The sequence below is a fragment of the Manacus candei genome, unplaced genomic scaffold (assembly GCF_025592945.1).
Source record: "Manacus candei isolate 608988 ecotype Guabito, Panama unplaced genomic scaffold, ASM2559294v1 h1tg000150l, whole genome shotgun sequence".
NCBI classification, from domain to species: domain Eukaryota; kingdom Metazoa; phylum Chordata; class Aves; order Passeriformes; family Pipridae; genus Manacus; species Manacus candei.
This window is the reverse complement of record NW_026138198.1, coordinates 1232546-1249629: the sequence shown is the minus strand read 5'-3', so window position 1 is coordinate 1249629 and position 17084 is coordinate 1232546. Positions and strand designations below refer to the sequence as shown.

The 17084-nt window shown below is 60.6% G+C and overlaps 3 protein-coding genes across 3 annotated transcripts in view; all 3 read right to left on the bottom strand.

The window, feature by feature from the left end:
* Positions 1 to 479: 479 nt before the first annotated feature.
* On the bottom strand, positions 480 to 4779 carry LOC127463150 (uncharacterized). Its single transcript, XM_051772223.1, has 9 exons — positions 3657 to 4779; positions 3352 to 3416; positions 2422 to 3237; positions 1988 to 2167; positions 1722 to 1877; positions 1463 to 1564; positions 1233 to 1335; positions 977 to 1033; positions 480 to 676 (listed from the first exon to the last, which is right to left on the bottom strand). Exons 1-9 carry the CDS (start codon positions 3781 to 3783, stop codon positions 480 to 482), a joined length of 1803 nt encoding a protein of 600 aa, XP_051628183.1. The 5' UTR covers positions 3784 to 4779.
* Positions 4780 to 8017: 3238 nt separating this feature from the next.
* On the bottom strand, positions 8018 to 11688 carry LOC127463149 (uncharacterized). Its single transcript, XM_051772222.1, has 9 exons — positions 11362 to 11688; positions 11057 to 11121; positions 10127 to 10942; positions 9693 to 9872; positions 9427 to 9582; positions 9168 to 9269; positions 8938 to 9040; positions 8682 to 8738; positions 8018 to 8382 (listed from the first exon to the last, which is right to left on the bottom strand). The coding sequence occupies exons 1-9, from the start codon at positions 11486 to 11488 to the stop codon at positions 8186 to 8188; spliced, it is 1803 nt and encodes a 600-aa protein (XP_051628182.1). The 5' UTR covers positions 11489 to 11688; the 3' UTR covers positions 8018 to 8185.
* Positions 11689 to 15794: 4106 nt separating this feature from the next.
* The window catches only part of LOC127463147 (uncharacterized), a 32973-nt gene continuing 31683 nt past the window's right edge, over positions 15795 to 17084 (bottom strand). Inside the window, exon 24 of the mRNA XM_051772221.1 lies at positions 15795 to 16117. Within this exon, the coding sequence (XP_051628181.1) occupies positions 15921 to 16117 (197 nt within the window). The 3' untranslated portion in view covers positions 15795 to 15920. The remainder of the gene's footprint in view (positions 16118 to 17084) is intronic.

Here is a 17084-nt window from a genome sequence, read left to right as displayed (position 1 = left end):
CAAAGGACCACCAAGAGCCAGAGGGAGACATTTGTGCCTCCCTTCCCCGAGAACTGCTTGGGAAACACTTTCCATGAGAAGCAAGCCCCTTGCCTCCCCAGGGATGAGCCAAGTCTGCAGCTTTCTTGGGGAAGCCCAGTACACCCTTCAGCAAGATCTTCCAGTGCACAAAGCTGTGCAAGTGGCCCTTCAGGACAGGCCCCTTTGCAGCCTGAAGTGCCCGTGCCCCTGGGGGTGTGTGCCCAAGGCTCAAGGGGCAAAAGAGAGGCAGGAGCGGGCCTGTGAGCTGCAGGGCTGAGGGTTTGTGCCCTTTCAGTTGCACCAAGACACAGATAAAGACGCAGATAAGGGGAGAAAGCCAGGGTTTATTAACATCAGGGCAAGGGGAGGGATGAAGTGGGGTCAGGAGAAGGGAATGGAAGGAGGGAGCCGTCCCTGGGGCTGCAGAGGCCAGGAGCTGCCTGGCCTTGCGGGCTGGCTCAGTTGGGCCCAGCATCAGCTGGAGCTGCAGCCGCGCTGAGAAGTGGTCCCTGGGCTGTGGTGGGGGGCTGTTGCAGGGACATTGGTCGTCTCAGCGGAGCAGGTGGAGTTCTCATGGCACGGCTGTAAGTGGCCACGAGTGCAGCTCTCATGTTGGAGACGGAGGGGCAGTCGTCCTCGCTCATGGCTGTAAGGCCTGGAAGAGAGAGGAAGGGAGCTGGGGTCAGAGCGTGGCTGTGCAGGGACCCCAGGAGCCCCTCCTGCCAGGGCCATGCCAGGCAGCTCTTGGCACGGCCAGGAGGGAGCAGGGGCCAAGGGGATGAGCGGGAAGGTGCTGGGCACCAATGGGCACCCTGCCCCTGCCATGTGTGTGTGCTCTGGCCACGGTGTGCAGGGAGCAGAGCCCTGTGCAGGCAGGGCAGGGATTGCAGCTCCCTGCCCAGGGTCTGTGCTGGTCCCCGGCAGCCCCCAGGGAGGCCCCTCTGCCCTCACTCACCCTTGAGGATGGGCCACAGGTCTTGCTGCCACTCCCTCATGTGCCAGCCGGCGACCCCTGGGAACACAGAGGCTGTCAGGGCCCAGGGGCTCCGCATGGGGAGGCCCCGGGGCTGGGCTGGCAGAGGGCGGCAGCAGCCGCCAGGGCACTCGGGGCTCCCCAGCACATCCCTGGGCCCATCCTGCTGCCGCTGCAGCAGCCGGGGCTGGGGCCGAGCTGCAGCGGGGCGGGGAGGGACCGCGGCCTTGGGGCTCACCCATGAACCTGACGGCCGCCTCTCGCAGGGGCTCCTGTGGGCTCTGCAGGTAGGGCAGGGCCTGCTGCAGGTGCTCGCCCCTGTGGCTGATGTCCTTTTCCATCTGCAGAGAGCAGGGGGGTGTCTGTGGTTGCAGCAGTGGGCAGGGGCACAGGGCCAGCCCCACGCACTGGGCATCAGGGGCTGGGGGCTTCTCCAGCCTGGGGCTGGGCCTCCATGCTCGTCCTTACCAGGCAATCACAGAACCTGAAGGGCTGCTCTGTCTCCAGCAGCTGCTCCAGGTCCTTCCTGTGGAGGAAGCTTGCAGCCCAGAGCAGCGCTTCCCGAGCGGCCTGCAGAGCAGCAGAGAGCGGGACATGGCAGCGCAGCCCAGGGCACAGCCCCTGTGTCCCTGCTCCAAGGGCAGCAGGAGGCCTGAGCCCTTGAGGCCCCAGGGCAGGAGGCAGCCCAGCCCCTGCCCCGGGGACACCAGAGCCCAGCAGTGCTCACCTCTGCCACGCGCTGGTTCTCGTCGTGCCAGCGGAAGAACAGTGGGACCAGGCTCTGGCGCACCTGCATCTCCCAGGGCTCTGTTCCCTCTTCCGCCAGCACCTCCATCACCTCTCGGAAGAGGCGAATGGACAGCAGCTGCACGTGGCTGTTGTCCTGGGGCCAAAGAACACACAAAGACCTCAGCACTGCCTGCTCCAGGCCCTGAAACTCCACAAGTTTCCTGGCAGCACCCAGTGCCTGTGGCTGGGGGCACAGAGCCTTACGTGGTCAAAGACTGGCCGCAGCGCCTCAGTCAGCCTCGGGGCAGTGGAGCTGAACTCATCACTGTTGTCTCCATCCCGGAGCACATTCCGGAACACGGAGAGGGTCATGGTGACCAGCTCTCCATCTCCATCCCGCAGCAGCTCCAGGAGGGGCTCAGACAGGCTGCAGATGTCTTTGGCCTGGGTGGAACACAAGGCTGTGCTGGGAAGCCCTGAAGAGCTGCCCCACCAACCCCACTCTGCCACTGCAAGCCCACGCTGCTGCCCCGGGGCCCGGAGGCCAAAGGCCTGTCCCACGGGGCCTGGGCAGCTGGAGAGGGAGGCAGGAGAGCTGGGAGCAGCTGCCACAGCTCCCCAAGCCCAGCCAAGGCCAAGCCACTGCCCTCCCCAGCCCCAGGCTGTCCGTGTGGCTTCAGCCCCTACCCCCTTCTCACCATGGAGGGATCCACGCTCAGCACCAGGAGCCCTCGCAGAGCCAGGCGCCGCCTCTCTGGGCACTGGCTCTGCAGGTGCCTTGCCAGGATCTGCAGGACACTGTCGGGAGAGGTGTTCACGTCCAGATAGTCGAGGACCTGGAAGGCAGAGAGCAGTGCCGGCGTGGATGTGCAGCCAGTGCTTGCAATGCCCTCAGTCGTGTCCTCAGATTTGGCCCCGACATCAGCTGGTGCCGTATCAGAGGTTGTGTCGGTGTCGGCCAGCGCGGTGTCACAGGTGACTGTGCCATCCATCGGTGCCATGTCAGAGATGTCCATGTCATTAACCGGTGCCGTGTCACTGGTTGCTGTGCCCTTGAGCTGTGCCATCTCAGCGGTGTCTGTGCCATCAGTTGGTGCCATGGCACAGGTGGCTGTGCAATCACTGGCTGCCATGTCCAAGGTTGCTGTGCCATCAGTCAGAGCCATGTCACCGCTGGCAGCACAATCCAGAGGTGCCACGTCACCGCTGGCTGCACAGTCACTGGGTGCAGTGCTGCCATCAGGCTCCACCGCGGGCTGCGCTGCCGTGTCAGTGGTTGCTGTGCCCTCGAGCTGTGCCATCTCAACGCTGTCTGTGCCAATAACCGGTGTCGTGTCCCAGGTTGCTGTGACATGAGTTGGTGCCATGTCACCGCTGGCTGCACAGTCCCTCGGTGCAGTGCTGACATCCGGCTCCGCCTCGAGCTCGGCTGCGCTGGTGTCAGGCTGTGCCGGGGGCTCGGGCGGTGCGGTCGTGGCTGTTCTGCGCCGAACTCCCATGAATTTCAGCAACCTCTGCAGGAGAAGAAAGGGCAGGGAAGAGAGGGAAGTGGCATGGAGTGCTCTGACAGCGGTGCCAGGCGGAGCAGGGACAGCAGGCCCAGCCCAGGGGGGGATGGCTGCAGGTACCTGAACTGCCCTGCGCAAGCGGCCACGGGCGCGGTCCTGCTCTTCTGGGCGGTCCCGGCCTGGATCTGGCAAAGAGCGAGCGCAGTCAGAGCTGAGGGGCCGCGGGAGAGGCCAGAGAACACAGCCCAGCCCTGTGCTCCACAGGCAGGGCCAGCCCTGGGATGCCCAGGGGAGGGAGCACGGATTCCGGGGGGATCAGCCTTGGACCCCTTTTCCCCTCCCTTTCCCTGGCCATGTCCAGAGGGGACGGCAAGGGGCCCAGCTGGCTGCAGCCACCATCCCTGGGGCCCAGCTCCAGCACTCACCCTGCTGCAGTGGCTGGAAGTGCTGCACCTCCTCCTCCTCTTCCTGTGCTGGGCCAGCTCCAGGGCCTCTCCTGTTCTTCCTCTTCCTCCGGAGCAGCCGGCACAGGCCAAAGCATCCCGCCGCCATGGCACAGTCTGGTCTTGAGGGCACCTGCGGGGGAGAAACCTGGGAAAAACCCCTGGCGGCCAAGTGTGACTCAATGGCCTGCGGGGCTCCTGCCACAGGGACTGGGGATGGCTTGGAACAGCCCCTGGTGGCAAAGTCTCAACAAATGGCCTCGAGGGCCACTGCCACAGGGGCTGCTGATGGCTTGGAACAGCCCCTGGTGGCAAGCTCTCACAAAATGGCCTCAAGGGCCGCTGCCACAGCCACTGGTGACTCCTCGGAAAAGCTCCGGGACACCAAGGCCCGTGGCCTGGCCTCGAGGGCCACTCCCACAGGGAGTGGGGTCACCTCAGAAACGCTCCGGGTCCCCAACTCCTGTGCTGTGGCCTCGAGGGAAGTTGATCACAAAAGAACTCTCAGAAACGCTCCTGGTCGACGAGAAAGGAGTTGGCTGCGAGGAGGCTCCTCACAGCACCGCTCTGTCCCGTCCTGCCCAGTCGCCCGCTCCGAGCACGGTGGCGTGGCCGCGTTGCCGCCGACACCTTTATCCCCACGGGTCACAAAGGACACCGGCCCATCCCCTGGGCGACGGACACCGTGTCACAAAGGGCCCTGTGACACACTGCCATGGGCCCTGGGGCCTCCCCCAGCCCGGCCAACCTGACCCAGCTCCCAAGGAATCCATTCCCAAAAGCAGCTACAGCCATTGGGGGCAAGGCTTGGCATCTGTGCCAAAGCAGAAGCTGTGGCTCCTTCCTGGAAGAATTTCTTCATGGAAGGCTTGACCTGCAGCACAAAAACACCTGGGCTGGCAAGGCCCAGAACAATCTGGCATTGAGTAATGCAACATTCAGGAAAGCCTGACTTCCCATTCCTCAACACAAGGAGCTGAAAGGAGTCGCAAATTTCCCAATGTCACTGAATTGGGAGGACCCAAAAACTATTTGGAAGTTTGCTTCCCATCTCAAACCTGCAGCTCATTTGCCTTCATGTGGTCCATTGAGAGTCAACTTCCAAACACGAACAGAAGCAAAAAATCTGGGCATTGATTGGTTTGCAAACGCTTTTCTAGGAGGGGATAATAACAGGACTCTTAAAAGCAGGGAAAAATAAAACTACTCAGAATGATCACGGCTGAAGCTAAAATGCATTTCAGAAGGAACATCAACACCCACACCCCACACACCCCTCTCAGCACCTTCCCAGTCAGGAATTTCATCCAATCTCTAGGAGTAGAGGAAGGGAGGGCTTTGCTTGGCAGTGATAGGATTGCCCAGAACTAACAGAGAACCTGAGCAGGGGAGAAAAGGGGACTTAAATGCTGCTTGACAGGAGCAATATTGCAGCAGCTGTCAGCAGTACACGGGAGGAATTGTCAGGGATGCACTTGGGGCTGGTTGGGCTTGCAATGAGTTGAGAACTTTCCGGACAAACCTGTCCCTCCCAGGCAGCCAAGTGGCTGCAGGGGGACAGTGTCACCAGGGGGTTGTCACCGCAGGGTCGGTGCCCTCCAGGTGTGCTTCAGTGGGATGCCAAGGATGCTGGCTTTGTCCCCAGAGAGCCCATTTCTCATTTCTTCAGGAGAACAGAGGTTTGTGGGCAGTAGAGGGGTTGGGACAGCTTCCTTCTCCGAACCAGCTGGCTGGGAGCAAGCTGGATGCACTTGGGAAAGGCTGGGTGGATGGTGAGGTGTGGCTGGAGGGATCCCCATGGATCTGCAGAGCAGAAGGCTGGAAGAGAGATGTTTTCAGGGAGCTTTTCTGAGGAGTGGCTTTTCTGAGAGAGCTGTGGGGGCTCAGCCTGGAGAAAAGGAGGCTCAGGGGGGACCTTCTGGCTCTGCAGCTCCCTGACAGGAGGATAGAGCCAAAGCAGGGTTGGGCTCTGCTCGCAGGGATCAAGGGGGCAGAAAGAGAGGAAACAGCCTCAAGTTACACCAGGGGAGGTTCAGGTTGGCTAAAATTAGGGAAAATTGTTCATGGAAAGGGTTGTCCAGCCCTGGCACAGGCTGGGCAGGGCAGTGGTGGAGTCCTGTAAGACTCCAAGCCCTTGGAGCTGCCAGCTCATGGGAGTTTGCTGGGAATTTTACTTTCATATATTGATGCAGGGTTCTTTAATAGCTCGAGATAGCACCAAGAGAATAAGCCACGGGCTTGTTCCCGAGGAATTTCTTTTTTACTTTAGGGGAGCAAATAAGGGCACTTGGCCAAAGTTCAAAAGGACACCACAAAGTGGGACAAAGATGTTCCACCACAATCCTCACTCAGCAGATCCTAGGAATCACAACACCTCAGTCAAAGTCCAGTAAACCAACAAGACTGAATCAAGATCCACTAAACCAACAACACTTAAGGCAACATCCAACCAATTCCCCCACACTTCGATCAAGATCTGATCCCTCCAGCTCCAAACCACCCCAAGCATCAGGAAAGGAGCAGAGAAAGAGAAGCAGAGGCAGCAAGAAGAGAGAAGGAGAAAGAGGGAGAGACAGATGCTGGAGCTACCACCGTAGCCCTGGAGAGGATCAGCTCTCCCCAGTCCCGTGGCAGGGCCAGCACACCAGGCCAACACGTGCCCCTGGTTTTCTTTGCTCTGGTCCCTCTGGCCAACCCCCCAGGTGGGGTCTGTGACCCAGCAGCCACTCTGGGGCTTCCCTGCCGGGCTGAGGGGCCGGGTTCTCCCTGTCCCTGCCAGTGGGAGCTGGGTGTGGGGCTGCAGGAGCTGTGGCTGTTCCAGTTTTCCCTGGGCTGGTTTGGACTGACAGCTACTGCGGGGCTTGCCCAGGTGAGCTCCTGGGGCTGCCCTGAGGGACACGAGGCCACCCCCCCCCCCGGGAGGTTCCACCCATCCCTTCCCCTCCACACCCATGGAGTGGACTGATTAGAAGGTGGAGTCTGATTGCCAGGTGGAGTCTGTTTGCCATTGTCTCCAGCGTGGAGTTCAAAAGCCTGGATGGCACAGCCGGGCTGCTGCCGGAGCTGAGCTCCTTGCCAAAGCTGCAGGAGGCACCCAGCAAGCCAGCAGAGGCAGGCAGAGCAGCAAAGAAGAGAAACAGTTCTTCCAACCCAAAAGCACAGCAAGGACTTGCTCTCCCAAATCAGGGGTGCCAGGCAGATCTTGCTTGGAGACTGGGGAAGCAGCCCGGGGACACTCAGGGCCCATCTTGGTGCCAGGAGACCTCGGCTGGGATCCTGGTGACCTGGCCATGGAGCATCTGGGGGTCCCACGACGAGGGGATTTCGGGCCGTGCCCAGGGACTGTGGGGGCTGTTGGAGCACTGCTGAGGGAGCTGCTGCCTCTCTGTTCCCCTGCCAGTTGGGCTTCTGTGGGAACAAGTTAAGCCAGCAGCAGCTGCATTCAGTGAATTAGGATCAACCAGGAGTGTTTTGGCCTTGACTGGTTGTGGGAAGTAGCAGAGACTGTGGAAAGCTGCCTTAGGGAACTAGGGGGCAGAAGCATGAGAGAAATAGTAACATTAACATGGTATAAAAGGTAGCAACTGTAACAAAGAAAGGTCTCAGTATCCCCAAAGAGCTGAGTCCATGATTTAACACGCCACAAATGGCACCTGAACAGGGACCTTAATAAAACGCCGGAGGGAGGACGTCTTACCCGCGGCGTAGCTGGGCTGGACGATGGGCTGAAAGGAAGCCCAGGTGCACTGCAGTTACCTTCCTGCTGGACAGCAGGGAAGCAGCCGGGGACGTGATGGGGAACTCTATCCCCAGAGAGTATAAGAATGTAATCCAAGTATTTAACATAATTTGTGGAAGCAACAGCGAGAGCTATCAGCTATGGACTTAAAGTGGCTGTTAGCATGGGCTTGTGACAATTGTCCTAACATAAATCCATACACTGTTTGTGAGGTGGAACGATGGGACAAAGTCGGAGCCTGTCTTCGGGACAAAGCTCTTAAAAAAGACAAGGAGGCCGCAGGACTTGTAAGTCTTTGGCAGACCCTCTAGGAGGCCCTGAAAGTCTCTGTTGAGTGCTTCTTTTGGAAGCACTTTCCTTGGGAAGCAAGCCCCTTGCCTCCCCAGGGATGAGCCAAGTCTGCAGCTTTCTTGGGGAAGCTCAGCACACCCAGCACTGCAGATCAGCAAGATCTTGAAGTGCACAAAGCTGTGCAAGTGGCCCTTCAGGACAGGCCCCTTTGCAGCCTGAAGTGCCCGTGTCCCAGGGTGTTTGCCCACAGTGCAGGGGGCAAAAGAGAGGCAGGAGCGGGCCCGTGAGCTGCAGGGCTGAGGGTTTGTGCCCTTTCAGTTGCACTAAGACACAGATAAAGACGCAGATAAGGGGAGAAAGCCAGGGTTTATTAACATCAGGGCAAGGGGAAGGATGAAGTGGGGTCAGGAGAAGGGAATGGAAGGAGGGAGCCGTCCCTGGGGCTGCAGAGGCCAGGAGCTGCCTGGCCTTGCGGGCTGGCTCAGTTGGGCCCAGCATCAGCTGGAGCTGCAGCCGCGCTGAGAAGTGGTCCCTGGGCTGTGGTGGGGGGCTGTTGCAGGGACATTGGTCGTCTCAGCGGAGCAGGTGGAGCTCTCATGGCACGGCTGTAAGTGGCCACGAGTGCAGCTCTCATGTTGGAGACGGAGGGGCAGTCGTCCTCGCTCATGGCTGTAAGGCCTGGAAGAGAGAGGAAGGGAGCTGGGGTCAGAGCGTGGCTGTGCAGGGACCCAGGAGCCCCTCCTGCCAGGGCCATGCCAGGCAGCTCTTGGCACGGCCAGGAGGGAGCAGGGGCCAAGGGGATGAGCGGGAAGGTGCTGGGCACCAATGGGCACCCTGCCCCTGCCATGTGTGTGTGCTCTGGCCACGGTGTGCAGGGAGCAGAGCCCTGTGCAGGCAGGGCAGGGATTGCAGCTCCCTGCCCAGGGTCTGTGCTGGTCCCCGGCAGCCCCCAGGGAGGCCCCTCTGCCCTCACTCACCCTTGAGGATGGGCCACAGGTCTTGCTGCCACTCCCTCATGTGCCAGCCGGCGACCCCTGGGAACACAGAGGCTGTCAGGGCCCAGGGGCTCCGCATGGGGAGGCCCCGGGGCTGGGCTGGCAGAGGGCGGCAGCAGCCGCCAGGGCACTCGGGGCTCCCCAGCACATCCCTGGGCCCATCCTGCTGCCGCTGCAGCAGCCGGGGCTGGGGCCGAGCTGCAGCGGGGCGGGGAGGGACCGCGGCCTTGGGGCTCACCCATGAACCTGACGGCCGCCTCTCGCAGGGGCTCCTGTGGGCTCTGCAGGTAGGGCAGGGCCTGCTGCAGGTGCTCGCCCCTGTGGCTGATGTCCTTTTCCATCTGCAGAGAGCAGGGGGGTGTCTGTGGTTGCAGCAGTGGGCAGGGGCACAGGGCCAGCCCCACGCACTGGGCATCAGGGGCTGGGGACTTCTCCAGCCTGGGGCTGGGCCTCCATGCTCGTCCTTACCAGGCAGTCACAGAACCTGAAGGGCTGCTCTGTCTCCAGCAGCTGCTCCAGGTCCTTCCTGTGGAGGAAGCTTGCAGCCCAGAGCAGCGCTTCCCGAGCGGCCTGCAGAGCAGCAGAGAGCGGGACATGGCAGCGCAGCCCAGGGCACAGCCCCTGTGTCCCTGCTCCAAGGGCAGCAGGAGGCCTGAGCCCTTGAGGCCCCAGGGCAGGAGGCAGCCCAGCCCCTGCCCCGGGGACACCAGAGCCCAGCAGTGCTCACCTCTGCCACGCGCTGGTTCTCGTCGTGCCAGCGGAAGAACAGTGGGACCAGGCTCTGGCGCACCTGCATCTCCCAGGGCTCTGTTCCCTCTTCCGCCAGCACCTCCATCACCTCTCGGAAGAGGCGAATGGACAGCAGCTGCACGTGGCTGTTGTCCTGGGGCCAAAGAACACACAAAGACCTCAGCACTGCCTGCTCCAGGCCCTGAAACTCCACAAGTTTCCTGGCAGCACCCAGTGCCTGTGGCTGGGGGCACAGAGCCTTACGTGGTCAAAGACTGGCCGCAGCGCCTCAGCCAGCCTCGGGGCAGTGGAGCTGAACTCATCGCTGTTGTCTCCATCCCGGAGCACATTCCGGAACACAGAGAGGGTCATGGTGACCAGCTCTCCATCTCCATCACGCAGCAGCTCCAGGAGGGGCTCAGACAGGCTGCAGATGCTTTTGGCCTGGGTGGAACACAAGGCTGTGCTGGGAAGCCCTGAACAGCTGCCCCACCAACCCCACTCTGGCACTGCAAGCCCACGCTGCTGCCCCGGGGCCCGGAGGCCAAAGGCCTGTCCCACAGGGCCTGGGCAGCTGGAGAGGGAGGCAGGAGAGCTGGGAGCAGCTGCCACAGCTCCCCAAGCCCAGCCAAGGCCAAGCCACTGCCCTCCCCAGCCCCAGGCTGCCCGTGTGGCTTCAGCCCCTGCCCCCTTCTCACCATGGAGGGATCCACGCTCAGCACCAGGAGCCCTCGCAGAGCCAGGCGCCGCCTCTCTGGGCACTGGCTCTGCAGGTGCCTCGCCAGGATCTGCAGGACACTGTCGGGAGAGGTGTTCACGTCCAGAGAGTCGAGGACCTGGAAGGCAGAGAGCAGTGCCGGCGTGGATGTGCAGTCAGCACTTGCAATGCCCTCAGTCGTGTCCTCAGATTTGGCCCCGACATCAGTTGGTGCCGTGTCAGAGCTTGTGTCCGTGTCAGCCAGCTCGGTGTCACAGGTGACTGTGCCATCCATCGGTGCCATGTCAGAGATGCCCATGCCATTAACCGGTGCCGTGTCACTGGTTGCTCTGTCTTCAAGCTGTGCCATCTCAGCGGTGTCTGTGCCATCAGTTGGTGCCATGACACAGGTGGCTGTGCAATCACTGGCTGCCATGTCCGAGGTTGCTGTGCCATCATTCAGAGCCATGTCACCGCTGGCAGCACAATCCATGGGTGCCACGTCACCGCTGGCTGCACAGTCACTGGGTGCAGTGCTGCCATCAGGCTCCACCGCGGGCTGCGCTGCCGTGTCAGTGGTTGCTGTGCCCTCGAGCTGTGCCATCTCAGCGCTGTCTGTGCCAATAACCGGTGTCGTGTCCCAGGTTGCTGTGACATGAGTTGGTGCCATGTCACCACTGGCTGCACAGTCCCTCGGTGCAGTGCTGACATCCGGCTCCGCCTCGAGCTCGGCTGCGCTGGTGTCAGGCTGTGCCGGGAGCTCGGGCGGTGCGGTCGTGGCTGTTCTGCGCCGAATTCCCATGAATTTCAGCAACCTCTGCAGGAGAAGAAAGGGCAGGGAAGAGAGGGAAGTGGCATGGAGTGCTCTGACAGCGGTGCCAGGCGGAGCAGGGACAGCAGGCCCAGCCCAGGGGGGGATGGCTGCAGGTACCTGAACTGCCCTGCGCAAGCGGCCACGGGCGCGGTCCTGCTCTTCTGGGCGGTCCCGGCCTGGATCTGGCAAAGAGCGAGCGCAGTCAGAGCTGAGGGGCCATGGGAGAGGCCAGAGAACACAGCCCAGCCCTGTGCTCCACAGGCAGGGCCAGCCCTGGGATGCCCAGGGGATGGAGCACGGATGCCAGGGGGATCAGCCTTGGACCCCTTTTCCCCTCCCTTTCCCTGGCCATGTCCAGAGGGGACGGCAAGGGGTCCAGCTGGCTGCAGCCACCATCCCTGGGGCCCAGCTCCAGCACTCACCCTGCTGCAGTGGCTGGAAGTGCTGCACCTCCTCCTCTGCTTCCTGTGCTGGGCCAGCTCCAGGGCCTCTCCTGTTCTTCCTCTTCCTCCGGAGCAGCCGGCACAGGCCGAAGCATCCCCCCGCCATGGCACAATCTGGTCTGGAGGGCACCTGCGGGGGAGAAACCTGGAAAAAACCCCTGGCGGCCAAGTGTGACACAATGGCCTGCGGGGCTCCTGCCACAGGGGCTGCTGATGGCTTGGAACAGCCCCTGGTGGCAAAGTCTCAACAAATGGCCTCGAGGGCCACTGCCACAGGGGCTGCTGATGACTTGGAACAGCCCCTGGTGGCAAGCTCTCACAAAATGGCCTCAAGGGCCTCTGCCACAGCCACTGGTGACTCCTCGGAAAAGCTCCGGGACACCAAGGCCCGTGGCCTGGCCTCGAGGGCCACTCCCACAGGGAGTGGGGTCACCTCAGAAACGCTCCGGGTCCCCAACTCCTGTGCTGTGGCCTCGAGGGAAGTTGTTCGAAAAAGAACTCTCGAAAACGCTCCTGGTCGACGAGAAAGGAGTTGGCTGCGAGGAGGCTCCTCACAGCACCGCTCTGTCCCGTCCTGCCCAGTCGCCCGCTCCGAGCACAGTGGCGTGGCCGCGTTGCCGCCAACACCTTTATCCCCACGGGTCACAAAGGACACCGGCCCATCCCCTGGGCGACGGACACCGTGTCACAAAGGGCCCTGTGACACACTGCCATGGGCCCTGGGGCTCCCCCAGCCCGGCCAACCTGACCCAGCTCCCAAGGAATCCATTCCCAAAAGCAGCTGCAGCCATTGGGGGCAAGGCTTGGCATCTGTGCCAAAGCAGAAGCTGTGGCTCCTTCCTGGAAGAATTTCTTCATGGAAGTCATGACCTGCAGCACAAAAACACCTGGGCTGGCAAGGCCCAGAACAATCTGGCATTGAGTAATGCTACATTCAGGAAAGCCTGACTTCCCATTCCTCAACACAAGGAGCTGAAAGGAGTCGCAAATTTCCCAATGTCACTGAATTGGGAGGACCCAAAAACTATTTGGAAGTTTGCTTCCCATCTCAAACCTGCAGCTCATTTGCCTTCATGTGGTCTGTTGAGTGTCAACTTCCAAACACGAACAGAGACAAAAAATCTGGGCATTGATTGGTTTGCAAACGCTTTTCTAGGAGGGGATAATAACAGGACTCTTAAAAGCAGGGAAAAATAAAACTACTCAGAATGATCACAGCTGAAGCTAAAATGCATTTCAGAAGGAACATCAACACCCACACCCCACACACCCCCCTCAGCACCTTCCCAGTCAGGAATTTCATCCAATCTCCAGGAGTAGAGGAAGGGAGGGCTTTGCTTGGCAGTGATAGGATTGCCCAGAACTAACAGAGAACCTGAGCTGGGGAGAAAAGGGCACTTAAATGCTGCTTGACAGGAGCAATATTGCAGCAGCTGTCAGCAGTACCCGGGAGGAATTGTCAGGGATGCACTTGGGGCTGCTTGGGCTTGCAATGAGTTGAGAACTTTCCGGACAAACCTGTCCCTCCCAGGCAGCCAAGTGGCTGCAGGGGGACAGTGTCACCAGGGGGTTGTCACCGCAGGGTCAGTGCCCTCCAGGTGTGCTTCAGTGGGATGCCAAGGATGCTGGCTTTGTCCCCAGAGAGCCCATTTCTCATTTCTTCAGGAGAACAGAGGTTTGTGGGCAGTAGAGGTGTTGGGACAGCTTCCTTCTCCTGACCAGCTGGCTGGGAGCAAGCTGGATGCACTTGGGAAAGGCTGGATGGATGGTGAGGTGTGGCTGGAGGGATCCCCATGGATCTGCAGAGCAGAAGGCTGGAAGAGAGATGTTTTCAGGAAGCTTTTCTGAGGAGTGGCTTTTGTGAGGGAGCTGTGGGGGCTCAGCCTGGAGAAAAGGAGGCTCAGGGGGGACCTTCTGGCTCTGCAGCCCCCTGACAGGAGGATAGAGCCAAAGCAGGGTTGGGCTCTGCTCCCAGGGATCAAGGGGCAGAAGGAGAGGAAACAGCCTCAAGTTACACCAGGGGAGGTTCAGGTTGGCTAAAATTAGGGAAAATTGTTCATGGAAAGGGTTGTCCAGCCCTGGCACAGGCTGGGCAGGGCAGTGGCAGAGTCATGTAAGACTCCAAGCCCTTGGAGCTGCCAGCTCATGGGAGTTTGCTGGGAATTTTACTTTAATATATTGATGCAGGGTTCTTTAATAGCTCGAGATAGCGCCAAGAGAATAAGCCATGGGCTTGTTCCCGAGGAATTTCTTTTTTACTTTAGGGGAGCAAATAAGGGCACTTGGCCAAAGTTCAAAAGGACACCACAAAGTGGGACAAAGATGTTCCACCACAATCCTCACTCAGCAGATCCTAGGAACTCACAACACCTCAGTCAAAGTCCAGTAAACCAACAAGACTGAATCAAGATCCACTAAACCAACAACATTTAAGGCAACATCCAACCAATTCCCCCACACTTCAATCAAGATCTGATCCCTCCAGCTCCAAACCACCCCAAGCATCAGGAAAGGAGCAGAGAAAGAGAAGCAGAGGCAGCAAGAAGAGAGGAGGAGAAAGAGGGAGAGACAGATGCCGGAGCTACCACCGCAGCCCTGGAGAGGATCAGCTCTCCCCAGTCCCGTGGCAGGGCCAGCACACCAGGCCAACACGTGCCCCTGGTTTTCTTTGCTCTGGTCCCTCTGGCCAACCCCCAGGTGGGGTCTGTGACCCAGCAGCCACTCTGGGGCTTCCCTGCCGGGCTGAGGGGTCGGGTTCTCCCTGTCCCTGCCAGTGGGAGCTGGGTGTGGGGCTGCAGGAGCTGTGGCTGTTCCAGTTTTCCCGGGCTAGTTTGGACTGACAGCTACTGCGGGGCTTGCCCAGGTGAGCTCCCGGGGCTGCCCTGAGGGACACGAGGCCACCCCCCCTCCGGAAGGTTCCACCCATCCCTTCCCCTCCACACCCATGGAGTGGACTGATTAGAAGGTGGAGTCTGATTGCCAGGTGGAGTCTGTTTGCCATTGTCTCCAGCGTGGAGTTCAAAAGCCTGGATGGCACAGCCGGGCTGCTGCCGGAGCTGAGCTCCTTGCCAAAGCTGCAGGAGGCACCCAGCAAGCCAGCAGAGGCAGGCAGAGCAGCAAAGAAGAGAAACAGTTCTTCCAACCCAAAAGCACAGCAAGGACTTGCTCTCCCAAATCAGGGGTGCCAGGCAGATCTTGCTTGGAGACTGGGGAAGCAGCCCGGGGACACTCAGGGCCCATCTTGGTGCCAGGAGACCTCGGCTGGGATCCTGGTGACCTGGCCATGGAGCATCTGGGGGTACCACGGCGAGGGGATTTCGGGCCGTGCCCAGGGACTGTGGGGGCTGTTGGAGCACTGCTGAGGGATCTGCTGCCTCTCTGTTCCCCTGCCGGTTGGGCTTCTGTGGGAACAAGTTAAGCCAGCAGCAGCTGCATTCAGTGAATTAGGATCAACCAGGAGTGTTTTGGCCTTGACTGGTTGTGGGAAGTAGCAGAGGCTGTGGAAAGCTGCCTTAGGGAACTGGGGGGCAGAAGCATGAGAGAAATAGTAACATTAACATGGTATAAAAGGCAGCAACTGTAACAAAGAAAGGTCTCAGTATCCCCAAAGAGCTGAGTCCATGATTTAACACGCCACAAATGGCACCTGAACAGGGACCTTAATAAAACGCCGGAGGGAGGACGTCTTACCCGCGGCGTAGCTGGGCTGGACGATGGGCTGAAAGGAAGCCCAGGTGCACTGCAGTTACCTTCCTGCTGGACAGCAGGGAAGCAGCCGAGGACGTGATGGGGAACTCTATCCCCAGAGAGTATAAGAATGTAATCCAAGTATTTAACATAATTTGTGGAAGCAACAGCGAGAGCTATCAGCTATGGACTTAAAGTGGCTGTTAGCATGGGCTTGTGACAATTGTCCTAACATAAATCCATACACTGTTTGTGATGTGGAACGATGGGACAAAGTCGGAGCCTGTCTTCGGGACAAAGCTCTTAAAAAAGACAAGGAGGCCGCAGGACTTGTAAGCCTTTGGCAGACCCTCTAGGAGGCCCTGAAAGTCTCTGTTGGGTCCAAGAAATCAGACCCACTGCTAATGGAGACAGTGCTTCTTTGGGAAGCACTTTCCTTGGGAAGCAAGCCCCTTGCCTCCCCAGGGATGAGCCAAGTCTGCAGCTTTCTTGGGGAAGCTCAGTACACCCAGCACTGCAGATCAGCAAGATCTTCCAGTGCACAAAGCTGTGCAAGTGGCCCTTCAGGACAGGCCCCTTTGCAGCCTGAAGTGCCCGTGTCCCAGGGTGTTTGCCCACAGTGCGGGGGGCAAAAGAGAGGCAGGAGCGGGCCCGTGAGCTGCAGGGCTGAGGGTTTGTGCCCTTTCAGTTACACTAAGACACAGATAAAGACGCAGATAAGGGGAGAAAGCCAGGGTTTATTAACATCAGGGCAAGGGGAAGGATGAAGTGGGGTCAGGAGAAGGGAATGGAAGGAGGGAGCCGTCCCTGGGGCTGCAGAGGCCAGGAGCTGCCTGGCCTTGCGGGCTGGCTCAGTTGGGCCCAGCATCAGCTGGAGCTGCAGCCGCGCTGAGAAGTGGTCCCTGGGCTGTGGTGGGGGGCTGTTGCAGGGACATTGGTCGTCTCAGCGGAGCAGGTGGAGCTCTCATGGCACGGCTGTAAGTGGCCACGAGTGCAGCTCTCATGTTGGAGACGGAGGGGCAGTCGTCCTCGCTCATGGCTGTAAGGCCTGGAAGAGAGAGGAAGGGAGCTGGGGTCAGAGCGTGGCTGTGCAGGGACCCAGGAGCCCCTCCTGCCAGGGCCATGCCAGGCAGCTCTTGGCACGGCCAGGAGGGAGCAGGGGCCAAGGGGATGAGCGGGAAGGTGCTGGGCACCAATGGGCACCCTGCCCCTGCCATGTGTGTGTGCTCTGGCCACGGTGTGCAGGGAGCAGAGCCCTGTGCAGGCAGGGCAGGGATTGCAGCTCCCTGCCCAGGGTCTGTGCTGGTCCCCGGCAGCCCCCAGGGAGGCCCCTCTGCCCTCACTCACCCTTGAGGATGGGCCACAGGTCTTGCTGCCACTCCCTCATGTGCCAGCCGGCAACCCCTGGGAACACAGAGGCTGTCAGGGCCCAGGGGCTCCGCATGGGGAGGCCCCGGGGCTGGGCTGGCAGAGGGCGGCAGCAGCCGCCAGGGCACTCGGGGCTCCCCAGCACATCCCTGGGCCCATCCTGCTGCCGCTGCAGCAGCCGGGGCTGGGGCCGAGCTGCAGCGGGGCGGGGAGGGACCGCGGCCTTGGGGCTCACCCATGAACCTGACGGCCGCCTCTCGCAGGGGCTCCTGTGGGCTCTGCAGGTAGGGCAGGGCCTGCTGCAGGTGCTCGCCCCTGTGGCTGATGTCCTTTTCCATCTGCAGAGAGTAGGGGGGTGTCTGTGGTTGCAGCAGTGGGCAGGGGCACAGGGCCAGCCCCACGCACTGGGCATCAGGGGCTGGGGACTTCTCCAGCCTGGGGCTGGGCCTCCATGCTCGTCCTTACCAGGCAGTCACAGAACCTGAAGGGCTGCTCTGTCTCCAGCAGCTGCTCCAGGTCCTTCCTGTGGAGGAAGCTTGCAGCCCAGAGCAGCGCTTCCCGAGCGGCCTGCAGAGCAGCAGAGAGCAGGACATGGCAGGGCAGCCCAGGGCACAGCCCCTGTGTCCCTGCTCCAAGGCCAGCAGGAG